The 26,458-nt window shown below is 37.9% G+C and overlaps 1 protein-coding gene across 2 annotated transcripts in view; it reads right to left on the bottom strand.

The window, feature by feature from the left end:
* Positions 1-26,458, bottom strand: part of SGPP2 (sphingosine-1-phosphate phosphatase 2) — a 134,919-nt gene that overhangs the window by 76,314 nt on the left and 32,147 nt on the right. For both annotated transcript variants that reach the window (XM_069104519.1, XM_069104518.1), the window contains exon 2: positions 9,922-10,092. In XM_069104519.1, coding sequence (XP_068960620.1) covers positions 9,922-10,092 — 171 coding nt within the window. The remainder of the gene's footprint in view (positions 1-9,921; positions 10,093-26,458) is intronic.

Here is a 26,458-nt window from a genome sequence, read left to right as displayed (position 1 = left end):
ATTTAGGAATGTTTAATCCAAAAATGCTAGATTTTTATTTACTGTTATTTTTTTTTTTAAGCTAGTCCCTTTAGGTGAAGCACCATTGCTAAAAATCAATTGATCATGCACAGATCATTGGTAATTTATTAATAAACTGAAAACTATTTTTGGCCCACTAGATTCAATATAAACGGTTACTAAGATTCTAAAGAAATCAAAACAACACAAGAAAACAAGCTTCCAAGATTCAGTTTCTGAAGCTCATCACTTGAAATCTGCAGGCTTTGTATTTGCATTACTAACCTGAGAAACAAAGAAAGACTATCTACTGGAAAAAGAGGAAAAATGGGCCTTTTGCTTCATGTTCTAAAGCTGGCCATCCTCCAATTTTTATGAAAATCTTCCCTGACTCTAGGAAGAAAAAAAAAACAACCAAAGCTATTTTCAAGCTAATTTCTCTTGTAGTGCAGACAGTCTGCCAAAATGGAAGTGGAGAGATTAGATAATCTCTCATTTGGACAGTGTTTCTTCTTTTCAATCATAGCCCAAAATATCTCTGTGTATCCTGGAATTCTATTAGAGGAGGCCATTCACTGACCTCTTTCCTAAAGTCTGGGGCATCAAGTATATGTTGCCAGTTAAGATTCAAAAGCTTAATACCTGGACACCACATAGAAGAAAGAACCAAATTACTGTTTTCCTTCCAATTCATTTAGCAGAGGCTTAAATATAGGACCAATTAAAACCTCTGGAATGTAACATCTTTGCCTCTTTTTTTTTTTGAAAAAAAAAGTTAATTTAAATGCACTAATATATTAATATACTAAATTCAATAAAAAAGCAAAATTTCTTTGAAACTAAAAAGAAAAACATGCAAAGAATTTCTCCTAATCTAAAAAAAATTAAGTAGCATTTTAAAAAAATCCATATTCCTTAGCTATGAATTGGTGACAGACTTAGGGACCCCAAAGGACATGAGGTAAGCTCTAGGCATAGATGAACACGTTTGGGCACTGCCTAGGCAGTGAATTGTTCAACAATTGATAATTCACCTATGACGCACAATGCGGTCTTTCCTACTTCCTTAGCATCTAAACCTAACTTCAGGGAGGATTTCTTTCTTCTTCCTACTCTATTCTCCCATCAAAATCTTAGCTTTCTCTCCCCGCTCTTCCACCAAAACACTGTCTTTCTGAAGTGTGCTGGGAAGAGTGACAGAAAGTTCTATCACCACACTAGACAATGACAAAAACTCCAATAAAGACTTTATAAAAAAAAAAAAAGTCTCCGTCTCATTGAACTCAACGTATGACCTTAGGGAAATCACTTGACTTCATTGTGTCTCGGTTTTCCTGCCTTTAAAATGGTGATTAAATACTACCGTTCTTGCCTACATCTCAGTCTAATATTTTCATGAGGACCAATATATACTTATTAACTACCCATTATTATGTGCCAGCTGTTGTGATTGGGGCTAGGGATGCAGAGACAGAATCAAAACATTTCTTGCATTCGTGGAGCCAGAGATAATACATGTGGAAACAGAACCTTGGTTCTCTGACCCTGAATGCTGCGTCCTTTCCATCGTACCACACTACATTTCTGGTTTGACTTTGTGTTGTTGCTGTTAGCCATGGGGCACTTAGAATATTCCAGTCAATGCAATACAATGAAACAATATTTTAAAACAAAAGAAAGCTCTTCAGTCTTTGCACAGTGGCATTCACATCAACTTTCATGGTTGGACTGGTAAAATGGTAAGTCTCTTTGCTTTGGAAATAACTGTGTATATGTGTGTGCACACACGTGTATGTATTACATATGTGTTTGTGTGCATGCATGTATACATACACATTCACAATTCATATACTGCACATTTGTGTACACACATGTCTGTACACATAGATATGTACATATATCTATACATGCATATACAAAATATATATGGGGGAGGGGAGAGATTTATTCAAGTCAGATGATTTCTACAGCTACCCTTACTAACTATACAAGTAGCTTTTTACCACATATGGAAAATCCTTGAATTATGAACATCCCTCTTAACAATAACAGCAATATCACTTCCAAGCCACACCACCAGAACTCAGAGGCAGAATGGTACAGAGGAAGGGGAACTGGCTGTAAAATCAGATGATTTGGTGGGAAGGTCCAGATTTTCCTGATTTAAGATGCGTGACTTTAAGTAAGCCACTAACCACCTCTTGGGCTTCAGTTTTTAACCTGTAAAATGAAGCCATCGGAATAAATGACCTCTGAAAGTGTTGGACAGCGACTCTCTGAGTATTTGACCAAGGCTATGCCTAAAACAAGACACTCTTTAGAAGATGCAGCTAAGTGCAATATGTGACAAGTATTTGAAAATCCAATTAAAACCAATTTTCTAAGGTACCATGAAAAGAATATGGTTTTGAAAGGATAAAAATTACTCTTCAGTCACCAGGTCTGTTAATCTAAGAGAGCAATTCCCCAGACAGTAAAAGCCCAGCAACCAATCAAGTGACTAATTTGGGAAGTGGTGAAATTCAGCAATAGTCTCAGCCATTCCTTTCACCTCCAGGCTAAGCCTTTTATACTTATAGCCTCTAACAACACAGTCAAAACAAACAACTCTGAAGGACTTAAGATCTTTGATCAATACAATGACCAACCAGAGGACAGATGAATGCCATCCACCTCTAGCCAGAGAGGCAATAAACACAACATACAGAATGGGACGTATTTTTGGACATGGCCTACGTAGGAATTTATTTACCTATGCATATGTGTCACAAGGATTTTGTTTTTCTTTCCTTTTTTTTTTCCCAGTGAGAGCAATATTGCTAACTGGAATTTTTTTTTTTTTTAAGCTGGGGGTGAGGTAGTGAATGGTGATCCTAGGAGTAAGTAGGTAGAGGAAAAGATTTAGGCTTTCGTACACTCTGGCTCTCAACTCTTCAGAGTCAACCAACGATGGCCAAACTCCAATCACATTCAGTTTTCTCATTTGTAAAATAGAGATGATATATTGCTTATACTACTAAGCATCAAAGGATAATATTAAGAAAATGCTTTACAAACCTTAAAGAACTATATAAATGCAAATTATTATACCATGTCCACATGTAGCTAGGTGGTACCACCATGGACAGAGTGCTGGACTTGGAGTCAGGAAGACTCATCTTCCTGAGTTCAAATCTGGCCTCAGACATTTCCAGGCTAGGTAACACTGAGTATGTCACTTATCCCTATTTGCCTCAGTTTCCTCATTTGTAAGATAAGCTGGAGAAGGAAATAGCAAATCACTCCAGTATCTCTGCAAGAAAACCCCAAATGGGGTCATGAAAAGGACATGACTGAAATGACTGAACAACAACAAAACAGTAAATAGAGTGCCAAGTCTAGTCAGGAAGATCTGAGTTTAAATCTGGTTTCAGACGCTTACTATCTGTGTGACCCTGGGTAAGTCACTTAACCTGTCTTTGTCTCAGTTTCCCAACTGTAAAATAATAGCACTCTTAAACTATCTTTGTCTCAGTTTTCTCAACTGTAAAATAATAGCACCTACCTCCCAGGGTTATTGAGGACCAAATAGGATATTTGTAAGGCACTTAGCATGGTGTCCAGCACACCTCAATAGACATTATTGCTAGCTATCATTAGTATTAGTAGTAGTATTATATGATATGATATTATCATTATTATTACTACATGTAGTAGTTGAGATATAAGAGGCAGGATGGTTTCCTAAACAGCACACCAGGAGTTAGACTTAGGCCCTAATTAGGAGTGTCCCTAGGGCCCTTTCATGATCCCTTAACTCTTCCCAAAAGACACTAAATCCCAGCATAATCAGAATCTTTTAGAGAAGACTTAATAGACAGCCTGAAGAGTTGCTTCCTTTTCTTAGAATGATTTAAACAATGGGTTTTGCATATTGTGGTATGCCTGGAAGTTAGATTTTCCTTCCAATAAGATAAATCCAATATAGTTTCTCAGAGATTTGTAACAGTAGCTACCATGCCTTGGGCCATGGTACAGTCAGGTGACACAAATCAGTAGGAGTTGGGCCTCAGGAGGAATTATGTGAGCTGCTAGAACACGCAAGTGCTCAAAGAAATAGTGAATGGGTTGGGGTGTCTTTCTGTCCCTCTGGGGTCCTGTCCACTGTACTGTTTGAGTACCAGGTGACATTACTAATGAAGCCAAGGGGGGTATGAAGAGGTGAGCAGAAGCAGAGCAAGTAACAGCTTGTCGTCTGCTTAGGGCCCCATGCTTCTCCACATGTTACTTAACCCCTGGCAGCGTGGCCAAAGGGAAGCCCATGTAACTTGCCAAACAGGTCTATCCTATCTACGCAAATCAGGCTAAACTATTTCCCATGGTTATCAGGCCATGAGGGGGAGTTACCAAAGGCAACTGATCCCCCCTTCTTTCTTCCCTCATCTCTAATATAGAATATAGAGCAAGTATCACCAGCAAATTGTTTGATATATATTGCTGCCATTTTAAAAAGCCACAAAAAATAGTATGAGAGCTATTATTAGATTGTCCTATAGCACATCCCAGCTAGAAGCTACCCACTGCAACAACATATATTAGGGAAGTTACTACTTTCATTCATTCATCATGGATTCATTCACTCAATGAATGAATAAATATTCTGTGCTTACTATATGCAAAACACTGTGTATGTAGTACTGGGATACCAATAGAAAGGCAATGCACCCCCTTCTCTCCAGGCGCTCATATCCTAATAGGTAGAGACAGCAAATAGAGATTTCAACTGAAAATTATTTGGAGAGATCCCATGGTCTTTAGGGTGCAGTGGTTTTATAGGCATGACTAAAGCCAGCACCCTCTTAGCTCAAGTTGAAAGTTTGGATGAAATGAGGTTCTTGTGAGTCATTGAACAACGGAGGTTTATTTTGCTCTAATAAATCCAGAGGGAATGGCACTTGGCTCCTAGTCTCCATCAGTATATCAGCAGGGGCCTGGCTGAGGCAGAGCTGGTGGTCTTCAGGGCACTGCTATCCTTGGTACCTTTCATTCAAGGTCCTGGACTGTCTCAACTGTATTCTGAGGGGAGGCAGTGGTCAAAGAAGTAGCAATGCTACCTCCTGTCTGTCCCTCAGGGTGCCTTGCTGCTTCAGAATCTAGGAAGCCAGGAAATAGTTTATTCTGTTATGTACAAAGCATTTCAGGGATACAAAGAATAGAACCCAGTTGGTATTCATGGCAGTTACATTGTTCTACAGTGCCGATGAAGCCAAGTGGTTCAAATCAATCAGACTTTGGCAAAGACCAACTTCATTCTATAGCTATAGGATATAACCCCTGACGTGAACCAGCTGAAAAACAAGTGTATTGATCAAAATCAATCATTATTTCTGGGGGGGGGGGGGCAACCATTCAAGTCACAGGTCCTGATAGTAGGCCCAAAAGTCTACCATTTTTTTCTTCATGGGCTAAAGAACTCTTTCTGCTACGCGGCCCTCAAAAAAACCTATCCCCCATGTGTGTATGGATATACATAGTCTCTATTTGTACACACCACACACATATATACATACCTGTGCTAGGTTCCATATAAGAAATACAGAACGGTACTGGCCTTTTGACAGACTGACACACTTAAGGCTTCCAGTCTTCTTCTGTTTACTCTAGATGGGTGAAATGATTACTCTAACAACTCAAATTCGTCCTCTGCCAACATGTCAGGGTCACCATGATGGACAGAACCTGTTGTTTTCCAATGAGTTGGTTATGGTCAGGGGAATACAGAGGCAAGCATCACCAATAAATTGTTTGATATATACCACTGCCATTTTAAAAAGCCACAAAACATTTGAAAGCAGGGAAGGAGCGCAGGAGATACTTGCTGGCAGTTTTCTTTTTCCTTTTTTTTTTTTTTGCCTTTTGGAGGGCAATTGGGGTTAAGTAACTTTGTGTGGGTGTTAAGTGTCTGAGGCCAGAACTGAACTCGGGTCCTCCTGACTCTAGGGCTGGCGCTTTACTCACTGGGCCACCTAGCCGCCCCAGTTTTATTTTTTCATCTGAAGGTAATGCTTGCAATATGATTCTCCATTTGTCTCCAAGAAGATGAATAGATGGAAAGCAATGAACTTAAAAGAGATGCTGCCTGGAGCATTTGACAAAAATTGCAACATATTTGATACTATTGCAGAAAAGCTGCAATGTTTTTGCCTCAGGACTGCCTTCATAATATCTTTATGGGAGGGAGGAAAATGGAAAGAGTCCTTTTAATTTTACAATTTTATATTTTGGCTTTTGAATAAAAAGTATCATAAACAGTGACTATTCAAGCTTCACTACCCCTACCCCACCAAGAAGTGAAAAAAGAAAGGGTTCTCCTTCATCCTGATAAAAGCCCAGTCGGAGAAAGGGATAAGGGCGAGAGTATCTCCCATAAGTCCCAAACTGATCAAGTCTCTGGAAGCAAGGGGCCAGTTCACACCAGCTTCCAGATTAAACCCGCAGTATATCTCCAAGTTACAAAAGGAACCAGATTACTGAGTTGGCACATTCAATGAAATCAGTGAAAGCCCCAAGGATCATTTTTCAAAGTCTGAATATCAATGGAAAGAAACTTGGACTCCACAGCCCTCCATCCTGTATCCTGCATGAAAGGAGGTCCTTCCAGTTTTAAACAGAAGGTATGCATCTTTCTCAGGAGGCATTGCTCCAGCAGGGGTCACTGCTTCACAGTCATATCAAGGCAGCTTAAGAAAGGGTAGTATGATGTTGAAGTCATATAGATGGAGATATGACCAGCTCAGTTTGCCTGTGTTTATGAGGATTCCTTAATTGCACTTTGAGAGTGAGTAGGACTGCAAAGAGTGGCAAGCTTGGGAGACGGAGAGTTGAAAGAAGACATGGCATGGTGCAATGGCAGAGATAGAGAAGTAATGGTGATTGAGAGCTAATACATTTCTCTAGGACCCTAGAGATATCCTAGAGCCCTAGAATTTTAGAGCTGAAAAGGGCCTTAGAGGTCATCTAGTCTAGAGACAACTAGTTTGGGTGATGGTGAGGGAATCACTGCTTTTCCTCTCCCAATTCCCTCCAGCTCCGCAAAAAGAAGCTAAAGTCACTCAGTCCTTCCCCCTGAAATCTTTAGATAAGCTAGCAGTCATTCATCTCCACCAGCTAAAAAAGTATTAAATGGGGCCTTATGTATACATGAAGATACAATCATAGAGTTTTTAGAAGGGTCTTGAGAAAGGATTATAAACGTGCTGTTATTTTTGTATATTTACATTTTTTTAAAAGTTGGAAACAGGAATAGTAAAGATAGGGAAACTAGACCTGTGATTTTAATGGTATAGAGAGCTTCAAAGTGAGGAAACGGTTCCTACTATTTCCAAGGATCTGCATTTCTGCTGCAATACTCCCAGATTAAAATGGAATCATCATTAAAGTGACATCAGTAGCCTAGATTGTTGGGGTTTTCGCTGTTGTTGTTGTTAAGTCATTTCAGATGTATCCAACTCTTCACGACATCCTTAGGAGTTTTCTTGGCAAAGATCTTGGTTTGCCATTTCCTTCTCCAGTTAATTTTATTGATGAAGAAACTGAGGCAAACAGGGTTAAGTGACTTGTCCAAGGTCACACAGCTAGTAGTAAATGTCTGGGGCCAGATTCGAACTCGGGAAAATGAGTTTTCCTGACCCCAGGTCTGGTACACTATCTACAGCTCCACCTCACTGCCCTTGTCTTTACTAAGTCAACTTGGCTGAGAAACAGAAAGGCATGATGGACAGAGGGCTAGTGTCAAAGCCAGGACCTGGGTTCCAGATCATCCTAACACATACAATCCTCTCCCTTCATTCTTCTCCAGCATCCACTCCTGACTCTCAAGACTTTCCCCACCATACTACAACAGCCTTTTCACCCTGGAAATTCACTCTCCCCCTGTGGCCTCTTCATCCTAGAAGCCTATCCCACTCCTATGGCCCCTTCCTCTCATTGGCAGAACCAGAACTACCATTTTAAAGAAAGTGTCTTCATTCCTTTCTGAGTTCTCTGGATTTTTTGCTACCCTCCCCTCCTTTGTTCCTTTTGCCTTCCCTCCAACCTACTTTCTTTTAAGTGTTTTTTCCTCATTAGAATATAAGCTCCTTGAGGGCAGGGGTTATCTTTTTTTGCTTGTATTTATACTGCTTTGCACAGTTAATTGGCACATAACAAGCACTTCATTAATGCTCGTGGAATTGACCTGACATTTTGTGCTGGGCTCTGTTGTTGGACATGTGGGAGAATCAGTCTTGTCCTTTTGAGGAGCTGACACTCTAAAGTTTCCTTCTGTTTACTCTAGAGGGGTGAGAAGCTCTGGCTGTCATGGCTCTAATTTACCTTTGGCTGATTGCTCAGGGTCATCAAGATAAGCAGGACCTGAAGCTTCCCATTGAGTTGATTAAAGGTTAGGTGATTAGAGGAAAGTTCAGAGTATTCTAAATTTTGAGCTGGAGGGGACTTATGAAGACTTCGAGTCCAATCGCTTCATTTTACAGATGAAGAAACTAAAGTTAAGAAAAGATAAGTGGCTTGTCCAAGGATCTACAGGCAGTAAAATGGCAGAACCAGGATCCCAGGACCTCTGACTCTAAAACCATACTGCCCATTGTACCAGATTGCCTCCCAAGTTGAATACAGGCAGTGGCAAGCCTACAGATTTACATACTTTACAAAAGAAATATTCCTTAAAATTTTCATGTCAATTGAATTTTGATGAAAGAATTAGGAGAGCTCACTAGTTAAGATGCAGAGACGTCTTTCATAAAATGAAGAATGGTCATCATAACTGAACTTGTAAGTTGAGATATTTCATTGTTGTGGGTTCTCTTAAAGCGATATATTATTTAAAATGAAAGCTTTTCCATTCTGCCTCCATGATGACTCAGAGAATTGCAGGATTTTATATCTGGAAAGAGATCTTAGAGATCATACAATCCAAATTTTTGTTTTGACCAATGACGTCCCCAGGAAAAGACAATTGGTTATTTCCAGGCCAGTGGTCTCAATCTTGTATTTTTCAGCTAATGCCTTATGTCCGGGCAAGGAACTTGAATCTTTCCTGTGATCAGCCAAATATTCTTGATCCTGAAGCCCCTCTCTCTTGGCTCTTCAACTATTAGAAGTGTTCAGCTTCCCTGTACCCTTCTCTTGCATGGACTAATTACATATCCAACTCTACCCTCATGGAAGTCAAAATCTAGGAAAAATTCACATAACATCAAATTGCATAAGTCCCCCAAGCAAAACTGATCTAAAAGGGTCCTTTTGCAGACCCCATATTGTTATTCAACTTTTCTCTGTCTTCCAATCAGTCTGAAAGCCCCTCTAAGGCAGGAGGAAGGACACACCCTGTTCTTGGTATTCCCCATAGGACACAGCACATAGTAGGCTATTGATATTTGCTGAATGAATTTAAGACCCTAACAAAATGAAACTAATTTAAAAAACTAACTGGGACCAATGGAGAGAAAACAATCTTATCACTCATTAGTACAAACAGAAAATAGTTAATCTGTCTTTTCTGGGAACACCTCCATCTTCCTACTATCTTTTTCTGTTCATATATTAGGAGGAACAAGTTTTTCAACAACAATTTTTTTTTTTGCTTTTTGGAGGGCAATTGGGGTTAAGTGACTTGCCCAAAGTCACATGGCTAATAAGTGTGTCAAGTGTCTGAGGCCAGATTTGAACTCAGGTCCTCCTGACTCCAGGGCCGGTGCTCTATTCACTGTGTCACCTAACTACCCCAACAACAAAAAAAAAATTTAATGAAACATGTCAAGTTGTATTTTTGAGTTCATTTTTTCCAGAGAAAACTAGAGAATAAAATATCATTGGCTTAATGATCCAAAGAACATATAGCCACTGGGATAATAATTAACAATAGATAATAATGATAATACTTACAACCCATATAATTATCAACCTTCTGGACACATAAGGATCAATATTCCAGTGAGTGAATGGAAGGAAAGTGATGTAAAAAATTTCTTCACCCAAAGCAGCTGAAAACTTGAATAGATAGTAGTAGAAATAATTCTTCACAATGTATTTCTGTGTGTTCTTCTGCATATAAGGCTGGAAAACAAAATTTGAAAAGACTTTGTGAATTCACTGGGAGAAATCATTTCATAACATGTTTTAAATGACACTGTCTAAAGTAAAGAGTACTGAGTGACTAAGATCCTGTCTTCTCTGAAGATACTAAAGAATTAGATAAGAAAAGCAAATGATTTGGTTGGATAATAAAGCTCCAAAGACAGAGTTTTAATGCTCTCAAAAAAAAAAAAAAGCTAAACAACACAAAGGGAAAGCAAAGGAAGCCAAAGTTAACACAAGAAGCATGTTGTGGAAGACTAAGTTATATGTACTTATATTTGTAAGCCCTAATGGTCTTACATAATAGGATTTTTGCTAATATCATTGGCTATATGCTACTTATTTATTTATAGAGACACATGTATATATATATATATATGTATGTACGCATACATATACATGTATATGTGTATATATTTGTATGCACATACACACACAGAGGTATGTATGATGAGATATCCAAAAAATGAGAGGAGTAAGAGTATCCATATTTATAAATGTAAATCTGGAATTATTTAACTAAAACTTTTACTTCCATACCAGGAAAATCACCCATCAATGAACCAACATGTATTTATTTATTAAGTTCCTTCTATGTGCCAGGCACTATGCCAGACACCAGAGATAAAAAAAAAAAAACAACATTCAGGCCCTAAAAAGCTTCTACTTTGAGGATGGGGAAGGAAACAATATGTACAAATATATTTACAGATTAAATAGATATAAGGTGATGGTGGGGGTACAACAGGAGTGAAGGAAAGTGGGATCATACAGAACATTGCACTTGAGTTAAGCTTTGAAGAAAGTTGGGATTCTAGGAAGCAGAGGTGAGCAGGTCTGGGGACAGGAAATGGAGTGTTTATCCTTCCTTCTCAAAGAGGACCAGTGACATCATGAGGGTGGTTTCACTGGACTAAAGGAAGTATGAAGGGGAATAATGTGAAATACTGCTAGAATGATTGATTAGAGGCCAAGTTGGGAAAGACTCTAAATGCAAATAGAGGCATTGCATATTACCCTAGAGGTAACTGGGAGTCACTTGAGTCTATGGAGAAGGGAAATGACAGCCAGATTTACACTTTAGGAATATTGCTTTGGCAGGTATATAGAGAATGGACTGGAGAAGAGAGATACTTGAAGCACAGAGACCATCTAAGAGACTCTTGCAATAATCCAGGCAAGAGGTGATGAGAACCTGATATAAAGTAGTGGAGTAGAGAAAAGAAAAGGAATGTGAAGAACATCATAGAGGTAGAAATGACAAGATAAGGTAGCTGCTTCAATGCTCACACTAATTGAGAGGGAAGAGTTGATAACGATACCCAAGGCTGTGAACCTGGATCACTAGATGGATGGTAGCACCCTCAACAGAATTAGAAAAGTTCAGAAAAAAATCTGGGCTTTGGTGGAAAGATAATAATCTCCATTTGGAGATGAATTTGGGACATCCAGTTTAAGATGTCCAATAGGTTATATGTGATTATACATGACTAGAAGACGTAGATTTTGGAATTGTACGCATAGAGATGATAATTAAATCCATGGGAGCTGATGATGTCACCAAATGAGACAGTGTAAGTGGAGAAAAAAAGAGGGCCCAGGACACATTCTTGGAGTATATCTACCATTATCATAAATTATAAAATGTGCAAATATCTAGGGGATATACTGGGTAACTAGGTTCTGGAAGATACTAAGCAAGGTGTAATAAAGTTATGTCGTCACCCTAATCTAATCTTTATAGCAGAGTAATCGTATCAGCTTGATAGAGAGGAAATGATGCACCATGTAATATTAACCAGATTTCAACAGGGTTTTACTTCTGTCCTGTAAGGCCTAGTTGCCAATATTTGTAAAAATATTCTCTCAATCAGTATTCCCTAATTTAAACTATATTGAGCATCAATAAAATTATAAAACTATTCACTGCAATCTCCTAAAATGATACTGGTAAGTAACATATAAATTGCTACAATTTTTCAGTAAACATTGAAAATATGGTTTAGTTTAATTTTTCTTTCATTTCTTTTGTCACCAAGATAAATTGTGACTTCCCATTATGATTATATTTAAAGATACAGAAATGTAATGAAAAATGTATAATAATAGAAATTGAAAATATTCTGCATAACTATCAGTCCTCTTAGTCATTTCCTATGCTTGAAATTAAAAATATGAATAAAAGATTTAAAAAAGAATCAGACACCTAGATATACTTTTAATATTATCAAAAGAATTTCTGCATGATATTTCAGCTGATAAACATAATAACTCCATTGGCATTTAATTTTGAAAGATTTTCATTAGAAAAGAGTTTGGTTTACTGTCTGATTCTGAGTGCTCCATCTTTAAATGCTAAGAAGCTTCCCTGGCTTCATTCTTTTGTTGGGTAAAATACTTAAAATGGCAATACCTCACCAAGATCTTGACTAACACTCCACAATTCTAGGTTCAAAAAACCAAACTGTTAAATAAATTGGCCTCATGCCTAGGAGCAAAAGAAAACAAAACAAAAAAAACCAACTCTTTTCTTCTTTTCAGACAAAATGGGTTCTACTTTATTCTTATTATCTAGTATTGGCAAATTTGAAATACTTAATTCACATGGAAACCAAGTAAACTCAAGTTTTTACTAATATATGTATAGAAGAAAGGACATCAACATCCACATAAGCTTCATAACAGAAATTTAACCTGTGCAGATCAATTGCCATAACCAGAAGTTCAAAAGAGCTTAAAAAGCACATTAGTCTATAAACACTTTACTTACTTTTGAAAGGGAGAGAGATGGTAGCCAAAGGCAACACTTTTTCAAGATATAAACTCATTTCTAAAATTTTAGGGAGAATTAGTGGAAGATTTAGAAGCACTATGCCCACCATAAAACAGTGAGAAGCAGTAAAGGGTAAAACCAGTTTGAAGAACATTTGGCAAGAGTCCTGAGTAAAACACCCCAAGGGCATTTAGGAACGAGTCTGGAAGGACAACAAAGAAAGAAGGGCAAGGCCTGCAAAGATTTTTGTAACAAACTATGTTCCCCATCAGAGACAATGGAGCCATCATGCTTGGCCTCAAATATCACATCCCCAAATGGGCTCATGGAGGAAAACAGACCTCTCTGTGAAGAGAACAAGGATGGAGAAAACATCTGAACTATGTGAAGTGTACTCAGGGGAAATAAGGACTGAAAACAACACAAATGTTAGGATATTTGTTAAGAGATTGATTCGTAGGTTTCTAAAAGAGAAGATAAAAGAGATTTGGAAAAATTTCAGACTTATTCATACTGAAAAAAACAAATGACATATGTCAATTTTCCCTCATACATACAATTTTTATGAGGATAAACTACGTACTCTTTGAGTCCAACCTAGATGGAACCATCAATAGGAAGCAAGAAGGCTTTCTGCAAGGATATTCTACTACAGACTGCAGTCTTAACCATCACAAAATTGACTGAAAGGTATAAAGAATCTAAGAGTCCACTAAACTTGCTGAGTGGACTTTTTTTCCCCCTTAACTTTTTGATGTGGTAGAGCAAATTGCTGCCTAAAGGTTCTTCAAAATTATACAAGATTTCTTAAAAGATATAACATCAAATGACCCCCCCCCCCATCCTTAATATCAGGCAATATGTAAAATAGGGAGATGGCCAATGGTGTTTGCCCCTGTTATGGAGGAGTTCCAACAGAGAGCAAGTTGGTAAAGGGTTCCTGGTAGATAGAAATGTCCTCCAGATGCTTCCATTTGCAGATGACATTTTGCTGGTTATCTTAAAGTCTTGAACATTGAAGAGCCTCCTGAAAGAAATCTATAACTACTCAAAAGAATTGGACCTAACCATTAATACAGGAAAGACTGAACAGATGAAGAAGGCCTTTTCTCCAGAGTCTGATACGCAGTTAGACGGATAACTTACAGAGGTCATTCATCAGGAGATAACTTGGAAAGGCACTTTCTAGAGTTCTATTAGTTAGACTCAGATTTAAACAGAAGGAGAATAGGCTATATTGCCTTTAGGAAACTGTGAACTTCTTTTAATGACCACAAATGTCTTCCAAACCAAAAGGTCCATTTTAAAACAATCTACTAGTATTTTATGGTTGTAAGTCATCCAAAGAGTTATAAAGTCTTCAAAATATTAAAAACAAATTATCACCCAGAGAGCTATGGAGAGGTACATGGTAGGGTTGAGCAGACCATAACTCATTACAAAAGGCATTTATAAAAGAGAACTAGAATTAAGGATGACCTCAAATAAATGTATGAAAAAAAAATGAGACAGAGAGAGAGAGACATGAAGGGTCTAGTCACATGACAAGAGGGAGGAGTAAACAATGGCTATCTCTGGCTACTACACTGGTATCTTTTTGATGTCAAAACAAAAAGTGATGAAGAAGTCCTTCACACTCACCACTCTACCACATTGGGTCAACACTCATTGGTGGAGCCTATGGGAGGGCATGGACAAAAGTTGCCCAAGTTGGGCAGGTACAAATAGACATCCTGGTCGAGACACTATGACTATTGATGCGATCACAGACCCATTTGATTATACCAAAACAATGACCCTTGTATTTTTTCCCATCAATTTTAAAATTTATATTTCATTAGAATGCATGTTGATCATAATTATCTAAATAAATGCTTAGATACAAGAATATGAAAATTAGTTACTATGAGATACCACTAAAAGAAAAATCTGCACCCCCTCACCTACTGTTACCTGATTAGCAAGAGATATAAGATCAGATGACTTCTCCTTTAGTGCATAATCACTGCCATCTTCAACCCAAGAAGTGGAAAGTGAAGGTCTGTCCAATTAAGCATACTCAAGTATGGTATAATTCATTTAGTCTTTCAAAAGCTAGATGGCACAGTGGATAGAGGACTAGACCTGGTGTCAGGATGAGCAAAGTTCAAATCCAGCCTCAGATACTTACTAGTTTTGTGACTCTGGTCAAATCACTTAATCCCTGTCTGCCTCAATTTCCTTATTTTTAAAGTGGGTATAATAATGACACCTGCCTCACAGGGTTGTTGTGAAGATCAAATGAGATAATATTTGAAAAGTATTTTGCAAACTCTAAAGTGTTGTATAAATGCTAGTTATGAAAAACCAGTTTCTAACATTTATAGATTTGAAGAAACAAGGATTTTTGGTAGCACAAGTTTTGCAGACCAGTAAAAACTTGCTATATAATGGTATCTAGTAAACATCTTGCTCAATTATTGAATCCTTAGTACCATGGATGGAAAAGGTCCAATACCTTGCTCTCCCCCACTCCTTCCTTCTTTCTTCCTTTGACTTTATTTACTAACTGTATAACCTTCAGAGGTTAACACTTCAATGCTTATGGTCTACTCCCTAATACCTTGTAAAGAGATGAGGCTATACCAGTCAAAGCCCAATTCCTGGATTTTAGGTATGGGAAGGTTTCAAGTCTCATGTCTATACATTTATAAAACTCTAAGAAAAGGCCAAGTTCCAAAGAGATGTCTCTGGTGCTCATCCCTTAATGTCTAAGGGTTCAATTTAGGGTCCAATTTCACTTAGAGACAAAGTTAAACCCAGATAACAGAACAGATTAGGTGTGTGCATGCATACACACATGTGTATATAAGCACATGCATATGTATGCACATACATGCATATATGCATATATTTTTAGCATTGTTTTTCCAATCAGAAATATGGGGGAAGGCTAGTAACCTTTTGTGATTAGATGTGGCAAAGATTTTGCTTCACTGATATACTTAAAACAGTCACTATTAAGTTGGAAAGATAAAATAAGAAATCAAAGGATATAGATTTATATGTTGGCCAAAATGTCTGAGCTTTTTTTGAAAGAGATAGGATTAGAGACAGTGATTGAAAAATACAGAATTTTGTCTCCCTAAAACAAAGAATCCTTAAAATGACTGAAGAATCTTAAATAAGAAAATCCTTAAATGTATTTAGGTCCTAAAAGCAAAATGCAAGATTGGATTTGGGGCCGGGAGAAGGTAAATATATATTAAGTAGGCCCAAACTTGAGTCAAATAAAATATTCCCTTAGCAGTGCCTTTCATATCGGATTTTAATTAGCATCACCCAGTAGGTACTAGAAAAGATACCTACTGGATTGGCCAATTGCCACTTTCTTGAGCCTACAAAAAAAATGATATGTATATGTCTTAAGTTCTAAGATTCCTTCCATCTATAGACTTAATTAGTAAAAATTGCCTATTGAGGAAAGCAGCAGGGGTTTGGGGAGAAGCAAAGGCAAGTGTGATAATCTGGGGTGCAGCCTAAGAAGGAGGCAGCATGTCCCAGGGACACCCTGTAGAAGGTCCAGTCATCAGGAGGCCAAACTACCACTGCCCCTGATGGGATCTGAGCTAAACAAGAGAGAAAAGGGACCAGGAGGGTGGGATAGTGGGTGGGGCAGGGCATGAAAAGCTTCCGGAAAGAGTCTCTCAATAGCCTCTAAATTCCCCCTCCCCAGGGAAAAGCTCCAATTGCCTCACCCTTGTGTTGGCTTGCTCCCAACTCAGACACAGAACCACAGCCCTGAGCTAGAGGGAGGCTGCAAGGTGGGAAAGAGGATTTTAGAAGGCTCTGCCCAAACTTCTTCATCAGATTCTATTTTATTTCAGAGCAATCAGGTTCTACATGTCATGGGTGTTCAAATGTCCTCCCAACACCACCTGGACCTTCCTTCTGGTCCCAAATTCAGTATTTTGATCTAACAATAATAATAAAAACCTTAAGGGGAATATTTCATTTTGACTAGTCCTCTCATCATGTCTTTAAAAAATTATTATTATTATTATTATCATTTGACTTTAGCCTTACTGAGAGTGCTAGTCCTTTCATGGCTGGAACAGAAGCTTATGTGTCAAGCCAAAGATGAAATTAAAAACAACTCCGAGCAACTTCATATACATATCGAAATGGACGCTTTCTCCTATAGGTTTGGGCTGCAACCCATTCGTATCTCATCCAGCAGAATCTTCCCCTCATATCCTCCATTTAACATCTTCTTGACTTGCTGGTGGTAGCCTTTCTCCATGTATTTTTCTCACTCCATGGTTACTAGGGGGCACCAGGCTGGATCATCCCTTGTTCTTACTGTAAGACCAGCCTCCTTTTCTTTTTAATTTTTTTAAAATTTTTTTTGTCTTTATTAATTTGTTTGTTTACTTTTAGTTTATAAGATTTAACTTTTATATAGTATATATATATATATTTATATTAGTTTATAAAATTTAACTATAACATTCCCTTGAGTTTCAAATTTTCTCCCCCTCCCTCTCCTTCCTTCCCGCCCACCCCCACAAGGCAGCATGCAATCAAGTATAGGATCTGCAAATACTTTCACTTTAGACATTAGTCAGGTTATAAAGAAGGATTATAATGGATGGAATGAACAATGGGAAAGAGGAAACAAAACCAAACAAGAAAAAGAAAGACAGCAGGTAGTTTGCTTCAATCTGCCAGCCTCCTTTTCTGAACCCAATATTGCTGGATGCTACTTTTTACGCAAAGAACATTATTGGAAATATGCTGCAGTATCCCACCCTTTTCTTCACCAATGAAAAGAAGTATCTTGCAGACTATTATGCCTTCACATACGTATCATCCAGACATTTTTTATGCCATGGACTCCTTTGGCAATCTGGTGATTCTCTTTCTCAGAATGTTTTAAATGTATAACATAAAGCCTATAGGATTACTAAGGAAGCCAGTATATTGAAATACAGCTATCAAAAATTAAAACAACAATTTCAGTAATGCCAAAAGCAACATGGTGTAATGGATAAAGTACTTACTTAAAGCCAGAAGACCAAAGTTTAGATCCTACTTCTGGCACTCACTGCCCGCGTCTAAGTGGTATTGGTGGAGAGCAGTGCCAGTGAGGCCCTCTACCAACTATGCAATCACAGATCTACCTGTGTATATTTGTGTAGAAAAGTGGCTCCCAACTAGGGCATGTGAAGTGCCAAGGGATGCAAGAAGTCTGTCAAGGGGTCACAGGGATATTACAAAAGCAGGATTTTTGGTGAAAAAAAGGATTGGATCAGGAACAATTTTTCCTGATACTAAAAAATGTTGCCAGGGACTGAAAAAATACTATAAACATTGAAAGGCATTGTGGTGTGGGGGAAAAAACACTGACCCAGGAATTCCAGTCCCATCTCTGCTAATAAAGTCCCTCTGGTACAAGGCACTTCACCCCTCCCAGCCCTTAGTTTCCTTCTCTATAAAATCAGGAGGGATGGCCTAAATGAGCTCAAAGGTCCTTTTTGCTTTATGGTTATCACTTGGCTAGTGTTCAAGTAGTTTTCCTATCTTAAAATTTTCAAAGTATTTGATAAAGGGTCTCATACCATTAGCAGTCAATATCACTATTCTTATTTTTATAGATTTACAGTAGGAGCAGAAATTGTCAAAGGTCAAGTAGGTGATATACCAATAGAATACAACTTTGTTGAAAATATTCCTCATCACTACCTGACCAACGCATGATACATAACAGGGACTAAACATATAAACAATGCCCTTTTCTCCACCACTGAACCCTGAAGACTATTCTACTGTAAATAAACTATATGAAGCTGGAAGAGACAGGCAAAACCCTCAGTGACAGAACTGGGATGCCAAAAAGGACTCAGGTTAGAATGATGTGGTCAAATACCACAGAATATCATTTAATAAATGATTAATTAATAAAAATTAGCAATAAATATAATAAAACTATAATAAAATAAAACTAACAAAATTAATAATAAAAACTAAAGTTGTACATTTGGATTTGAGAAATCAATTGCACAAATAATAAATGAAGATACGTCCTATAGTGCTTCACAAATGCTCATTGACTAATTGACTGACAACAGTTTGTATAAAAAAAGTTCTAGCAGCTTTAGACTGCAAATTCAAGGGGTCTAATAAGAGCTTCAGCTGCATTAAGAGAAGCTGAAGGTCTGGTCAAGGGAAGTGGTGATCGTTCCATTATACTCTTCCCTAGATAGGTCACATGTGGAAGGAATACTATTGTCTAGTTTGGGTTTCTAGACTGCAGAGCTTACTGGAGCAGGAAATTCTTCCTATCAACAAAGATCAGCAAGTGTTGGACAATTTATAGTCTTAGATAGTGCAAGTTGAGGTGAATCTCTCTAAAATTTAACCTCTCTAAGAGAGGAGAAGGGCAAGTATATATCAGGAGGAAAACTTGAACTCAGATCATCCTGACTCTGAGACCCATTCTTACTCTATTTGGCCATGCTACTTCTCATTCTAAGGTCTGAAAAACATTTTACAAACATTATCCCTTTTGATCCTCCTAAAAACCCATTGAAGCGGGTGCTATTATTAGCATCATTTTAAAGATGAGGAAATTGAGGCTTAATTCAAATCTATAAGCATTTGAGAAGTATCTTTTACGTATCAGACAACTGTTTCAGGCACTCAGGATTAAAAAAAAAAAGTGTGTTCTAGGGTGCAGAAGTTAGACTTATTTGCCCAGGGTCATACAACTAGTAAGTGTCTGAGGTAGCATTTGAACTTGGGCCTTTCTGACTTCAAGCCCAGCATTCTATATACTATGCCACAGCACAAAAACACATTGATACACTTTTTTTTTTTAATGTGAAAAGGCCTCCATTCTTTAAAGAGTGCAAAGATACACGTAGACCACAATATAGCTAAACTCTGACAAGATGTAAATGCTCTAGGCCTTAAAATGGGCATGAATGCCTTTGTTATGGCCAATGTTCAACAAAACATAGCGAAGGTATGACATTAATTAGCAGCTCAAAACTTGAGGGTAAACATATTAAAATTGTTTTCTGATGGTGCAATAGACATGTTCCTCCCCAAACTCATATGCCTATCTGCCAGGTTACTTTTAATTGCCAGTCCAAGAAAGAATTCAGAGAATAAAGACTTTCCAACCTATGAGGAAAAAGAAATTGTGGTTACTTAGGAAGTTTAAGAAAGATTGACAGTGTACCTTGAAGGGGGAAAGAGAAGCCCCGAGAACATGCAAGGGTTTCCTCTTTCATCTGAAAATCCAGATAGAATTACAATTTGGGTGACCTAACTGATGTCTGCACAGTACTTTGGTGATTAAAATTTCAGGATGGCTAGACTGAAGGTCAATAAAATGGAAGGACAGCTCCTTTGAATAATGGAACCTGAAAGGAAACTGCATGCCAATCACTTTCATCTGCTTAGCATTTGCCCAGATTCTTCATTCAGTGTCCAAACAAGAAGAGGCAGCCTCTAAGGGGAATTTAACAGGTCTCTTCTATGTTATTTACTATCAGCAGTTAGTGGTAGTCTTTTTGCATTGACAGAATTTCTGTCCTCATCAAAAGACATTAGTTATAATTCCTCTACTCCTTGAGATGCCTGATTTTGGGACCCCACTGTCAGGAAAAATAAAAGCTATTATTAATTATGTCATTCTCCTCCTCCCCTAAATGTTTTAAGATGGTGCTCAATGGTGGCAACCATTGCCAAATCCTAATCTACAACTATGCCCAGCACTCTGAGAAGTACCAAGGGGAATAGAAGATAGAGCAAAGAAGACAAATGACTCCTAGTTTGGGGAATGGATGGGAGAAGCCATTTGCCCTTCAAGTTCAAGAAACATCTTAAGAACTTAACTATTTTTCAAAACATTTTGGATTCGCTAAAACCAAAAACACATTGAGCCAGACATTCTTCTACTTAACTGTTAAACCCTGTGTATTCTGGCAGATTTGGGGTGCAGATGTTTCTGATTCATTTATATTAACTTATCAAAATGACATTTTGTGAAGAGCCGCATGATGTTCAAGACAGAACCATGTAAGCCTAAGTATTTTAAGCCAGGAAAAATTTTTCTTTTGTTTGGTTTTTCCAATCCTGTTTTGTTTTGTGCCAGCTACACTCAGGAAACTAAGTCCAATTTTGTTCTAAGTGTGGCAGGATGGGCTCGCCAATTCCTCATTTTCTTTAAGAAAATAATATCTACAGCTACAAAAGATGTGGAGTGAAAGTAATTTGTGCAGAGAGGGTTTTATTCCTCTTGATTATTGTTTTGTTCTAAGATTTAAAAACAAAACTCCAGACACACAAAAGCAAAACTGAAGTCTAAGTAATTTGCCACTGAAATTAGGAAAACATCGCCCGAATGTTTTCTAACTCAAGCTTCTTGAACCTTTTGCAAAACTTGAGAATGTATTTTGTTTTGAATTCATTTGATACAGGCACAGCTATCTCTGATTTAAGAATTTTCATTACTGTCAAACTAAGCACTTAAAGTGAGTTTGGGAAGGAAAAGGTTAAAGGCAAGTCCTTCCCCTCTTTCTAAGGTTTCATTCTAGTCTACCACTTTTTAATAATGATTGTAATTATAACAACAATAAGTATTTGTATAACACTTTGAGGTTGGCAAAACCATTTATATTTAAAGCTCACAATAATTTGAGGCAGGTGCTATTGTTATCCCCATGTTACAGATGAGGAAACTGAATCTGGGAGTGATTATATGTTTGGCCCAGCTAGCAAATGTTTGAGGTAGGATTTGAACTCAGGTCTTCCTTACTCCAGGTCCTTCACTTTATTGGGCCACCTACCTCTATTCTTTTTTTTTTTCCTCAGGGTTGCTGTCACAGTGTGGTGGCACGCATCAGTGAACAGTAAAAATAAAGTAATCAGGGAAGTTTCTGTTTTTTCAGAGTATTTTTTCTTGTTCATACAAAAAAAAAAAATCAGTGGTGCTCTGGAATCCTAAGGTTGAAGGCCCTGAAATCACAGCCTTAAGTTGCATTGTGTTAGAAGAATATATACCAAAGACTCCCGGCCTTCACCACCAGAGCCTGATGGGCCAATCCAATTTGCCCATAGTTCCTATTTCATATTTGGAATAAAAGCATGAAGCCTTGTGAGTTTTCCATGGGCCCTCTATGAGAATGAATTAACAGTCTTGGAGCTTGACTTTGCCATGTGGGATCAGATGATACACTCATTTAGCAGGAAACCACACGAACAAAAACAATTTGATGAAACCCAGAGATGCAAGCACTTACATGATTTACATGGTGCTATGGGATGAGCAACAAATGCATTGGAAAAAATCTAGTCTAAGAGTTCTGAGGGAGCTTTGGGTACAGGACTGCTCAGATACGACAGATGGAAAGTCACTGTAGCCCTGGATACTTCAGGTCCCTCATCAATACAATAGAACTAAATCAAGTCAACAAGCATTTATTAAACACCTATCATGTGTCAGGCATTGTCATAAGAGCTGGAGATACAAAAAAAAAGTTAAAAGAATCCCTGCTCTTTAAGAGCTAACTATCTAATATGGACTAACTGTACATGTACTCGGTGCTTAAAAAATGTGTTTGGCTCCACTCTAAAAGAAAAAGAAGGGAGAGGGGAAGAGAAGATAAAAAAATGGAAAGACAGTGGTTTGGAAATTTTCTTAGTAATTTATTTTAAGCAGTAGAAGCAGAAAAACAGTAAAAAAAAAAAAAAAACCACGTTAGGTTACTAGTGCTCCTAATTGTTAACTATGGCCAAAGGTATTCACCACTGCCATGAGTTCAAATGGACTCTATAGATGGTGAGATTCTCCATTCTTCTGTTTGACAATAACCATTGTGCCCCCAACTCTGTCCTTGCACTGACTGTTAACCTATGCCTTGCCTTTAATGAATGCTTTTCTTCTTCATCTCTACCTCTTAGCTTCTTTGGCTTCCTTCAAGATTTAGTTCAAACCTTCCTTTCTTCAGGAGGTCTTTTCCTCTCCCCCTTTTCTTCCTCCATAGTGATTTCTGGTATTAACTATCACATGCGTATCTTGATGTCTCCACCTTTAGAATGAGTTCCTCCTTGAAATTTTCTTTTTATCCCCAACATTTAGCACAATGCTTGGTACATAACGGGCATTTAATAAATGCTTGTTGATTGATTGCATCTGACCCCAGAATACTATAGGAATTCTTCAGTGAGATCAATGGCCACTCAAGAGAGATGAGCCTACTAATCTACCTAGTAAAAACCAAATGGATGGAGAGTGGATATTGGCCCAGTTATGACACGCAGCCCATTGACTTAGTCCATTAGGATGTGCCTTGGATAGACAGACAATGAACTGGACTGAGAATTTAATGGGAAGAGGTGAGGAGAAAGATAGAATATAAATCCCTTGAGAGCAGTATCTATTTTGGTTTTGTCTTGTATCTCCAGATCCTAACACCACTTAATAAATGCTTGTTGATTGACTGGATTACATTTGGGAAACTAGAAGTTACAAGGATTCTCAGCTCTTCTGTATAGCAAGAGCCTATCTTTTATAAAACTTTAATGTTTGTCCTGTTGATGCTATATGTCTACAAATAAAGGCACAGCATGATCTCAAAGGAGTCAAAACTGTAGATATACTGAAGAGAAATGGAAAGAAATGTGGCAGGTGGAAACAGAGGTGGATTCTCAGAGTTGAAACAACCCTAGAGGCTCACTAGTCCCACCTAGTAAACAGGCAGCCCCTTTTATAACTTCTTTGATAAACGATCATTCATCTTCCAGTGATGGAGAGCTCACTACCCTCCAGAAACAGACCCTAGTAAATTGTGAAAACAAAACCTGCTGCCACAACATTTACCTAGCTTCTACTCTTTCTTGTCAACCCAATTACATAGCACTGACGAATAATTAACCATCGATTCCCACCTGGTTGCTGCTAAAATGAAACTGTGGTCAGATATTTTAGAAATAGGTCAGGTAGCCAGGTCCTCCTCATTTCATGCTCAGTTTTAAGGTATGCTTGATGAAGGGTTTTACAAAAGAGAAAACAGGCTGAAAGAGGTTTGCCCAGGGTCATCCAGCTAGTACGTCTTAGGTAGAACTGACACTCAGGTCTACTTGACTCCAAATCCGACCCTCTATCCATGGTGCCACTTAGCTATTTGAATGTCAGCACAGACTGTCTGAAAAAAGCATGGAACTGATGTGAATAAAATCCTTTGAAAAGACAAAAGCATGAAAGAAACAAAATATTCATTACCTTTTAAGGCACAATTTCGAAATAAGTATACCAACATTGTAAAGATGTTTAAGAGCCTCACAAAGCTGAATGGACTTACAGCCTTGATGAGGAATGGAAAGAAACCAAATTAAACAATCTGACTAAGGTCATTTAACCTTCTCAGGAATAAGAGGCACAGGAATCAGGAAGAACAGAATAGATTTAGGACCATTGGGGAAAGGATTTGGAGGCCAGAAGAGAAAGAAAATTGTCTGGAGGATTCATATTACAAATTTGAGAATGGCAGATGCTATCTACACATGTAAAACTAATCTGGTTCACCAAGCTGGAGACCATGGTTGTAATTCTTGAGAACTAAAGGCACCAAGTACAAAGGCAAGCTTTCACTGATCTGTAGATTAAAATCATTGCTTCAAAGTAACCTATGTGTTCTGTTTGAGACAAAATATTAGAAAAGTGGAACATTACTTTTACTGTTCTACCTAAATTGATAAAAAAAAAATACTTAGCATGAAATGAAAAACAATTATTAAATATACATAAAATAGTGGAGCCTCTCTCAGAAATTCCAAATTGAGATAGGAATTCAGGAACCAGATTTGAAGTCCAAAGAAGGACTCTATATGTTGAGATCTGGTGCCATTTTAAGCAGCATGACTGAGGGGGCTACATAGTTCGTTTTAGCTATTGAGAATCAGACATGATCTTTGGCCCTAAAGACACAATTCTTTTTAACTTTCCTCTTAACATTTCCAAGCAACCGGTACTTATTTTTGGTCTTACCCTTGCCCTGAAATGTTGTATTCTGTAAGCAAATATCAATTATTCATTCATTATAGGCCATCTTATCTTTTCATCACTTCATACATAATAGATAGCAAGGATTCATCTCTGCCGAAAAACACAGTATATAGCAGACAATTAAGAAAGCAACAACTTAGCTTCACATATGCAATTTCTCATATGCCACTCCATTTCCTCTAACTGCTAACAATATAAATCACTGTGATCGCTATTGTCACCCCCTGCAGATGAAAAACAAATAAACCAAGATAAGTGCTAATGGTAACTATGGGATGGAGGATGGGGAGAGGGGGGATTAAAATGCATTTAACTATGAAAAATTTTTTTAAAGTATTTCTTCCACAAGTTCTTGGATTCCTTAAAACTAACAGTTTGCTGACAGACCCAGAAGAAATGATTTTGCTATTGTCATCACATACAACCCACATTTTGGCCAGAAAGACAATGTTGGTTCTGCACCCTCTTTGAGAAGCTCTGCTTCACAGTTTGGAGTCATTTTCATCCTTCTTGAGCTGCAAGGCTGAGTGATCCAGTATACAAAATCATTTTTTTCTGCCTATGAACAAGCAGCTGTCACTCTCATGCCCTGGTTTGGCACAAATACTCATTGTCAGTCACCAGAAGGAGGCCTGTCCTTCCTGTTTCTTCCCTTTTCATCTGGTCTCATCATGGGAATTCTGCAGCTTACCCTCTGTGGAGAGGTCTATGTTTGAATCCAGTAATTTATTTAGCATATGCTCCAGAAACTTAGTGTGTGTGTGTGTGTGTGTGTGTGTATGTATAAATTCCTAAGGCTCTTAATTCCCACAAAGAGCTCTAGAGTTTTCTCAATAGACTGAGGTAAACTCTTTTCCTCTCAATGTGTTACTATTATTTTTATCATAACATTCTCAAGAATTCTAACTCCCAGCAATATAGTATCTATTGGCCAAGACACTTATAATAATCTGTTGTGATCAGTTTCTTCAAGAACCACCTAAATTGAGGTCAAAGCAGAGAATCCTAGAGCCAAGAGTGATTTTTGAGATCATCTAGACTGGGGGGGGGGGGGGGGGAGGGTTTAACCCAGGGTCCATGAACTCCTATAGATTTCAGGAGGTTGGTGAATTTTTAAAAAATTTTTTGATAATTTTATTTTTTATAGGCAATTAATATGGTGTAGTGGATAGAGTGCTGGACCTGGAGTCAGGAAGGCCTGAGTTCAAATCCAGCCTCAGACACCTACAAGCTCTGTGACCCTGGGAGAGTTATTTAACCATTGTTTACCTCAGTTTCCTCATCTGCAAAATGGGGATAAATAATAGCCCTTACCTCCTAGGGTTGTTGTAAAAATCAAATGAGATAATAATTGAAAAATATTTAGCACAGTGCCTGGCACATAATAAGTGCCTTAGTGATTATTATTCTTAACACTTTATTCTTATTTTTAAATTCAATTTTGTTTTATTTTCAGTTCCAAATTCTCTGCCTTCCCCCTCCTCTACCCATTGAGGAAATAAGAAAAATGAAAACCA

This window comes from Petaurus breviceps, unplaced genomic scaffold (assembly GCF_028583685.1).
Source record: "Petaurus breviceps papuanus isolate PSGF00001 unplaced genomic scaffold, PetGlider_PUasm1.0 688, whole genome shotgun sequence".
Lineage (NCBI taxonomy): Eukaryota > Metazoa > Chordata > Mammalia > Diprotodontia > Petauridae > Petaurus > Petaurus breviceps.
The sequence above is the reverse complement of the archived record's forward strand: the minus strand, read 5'-3'. Positions and strand labels throughout refer to the sequence as shown.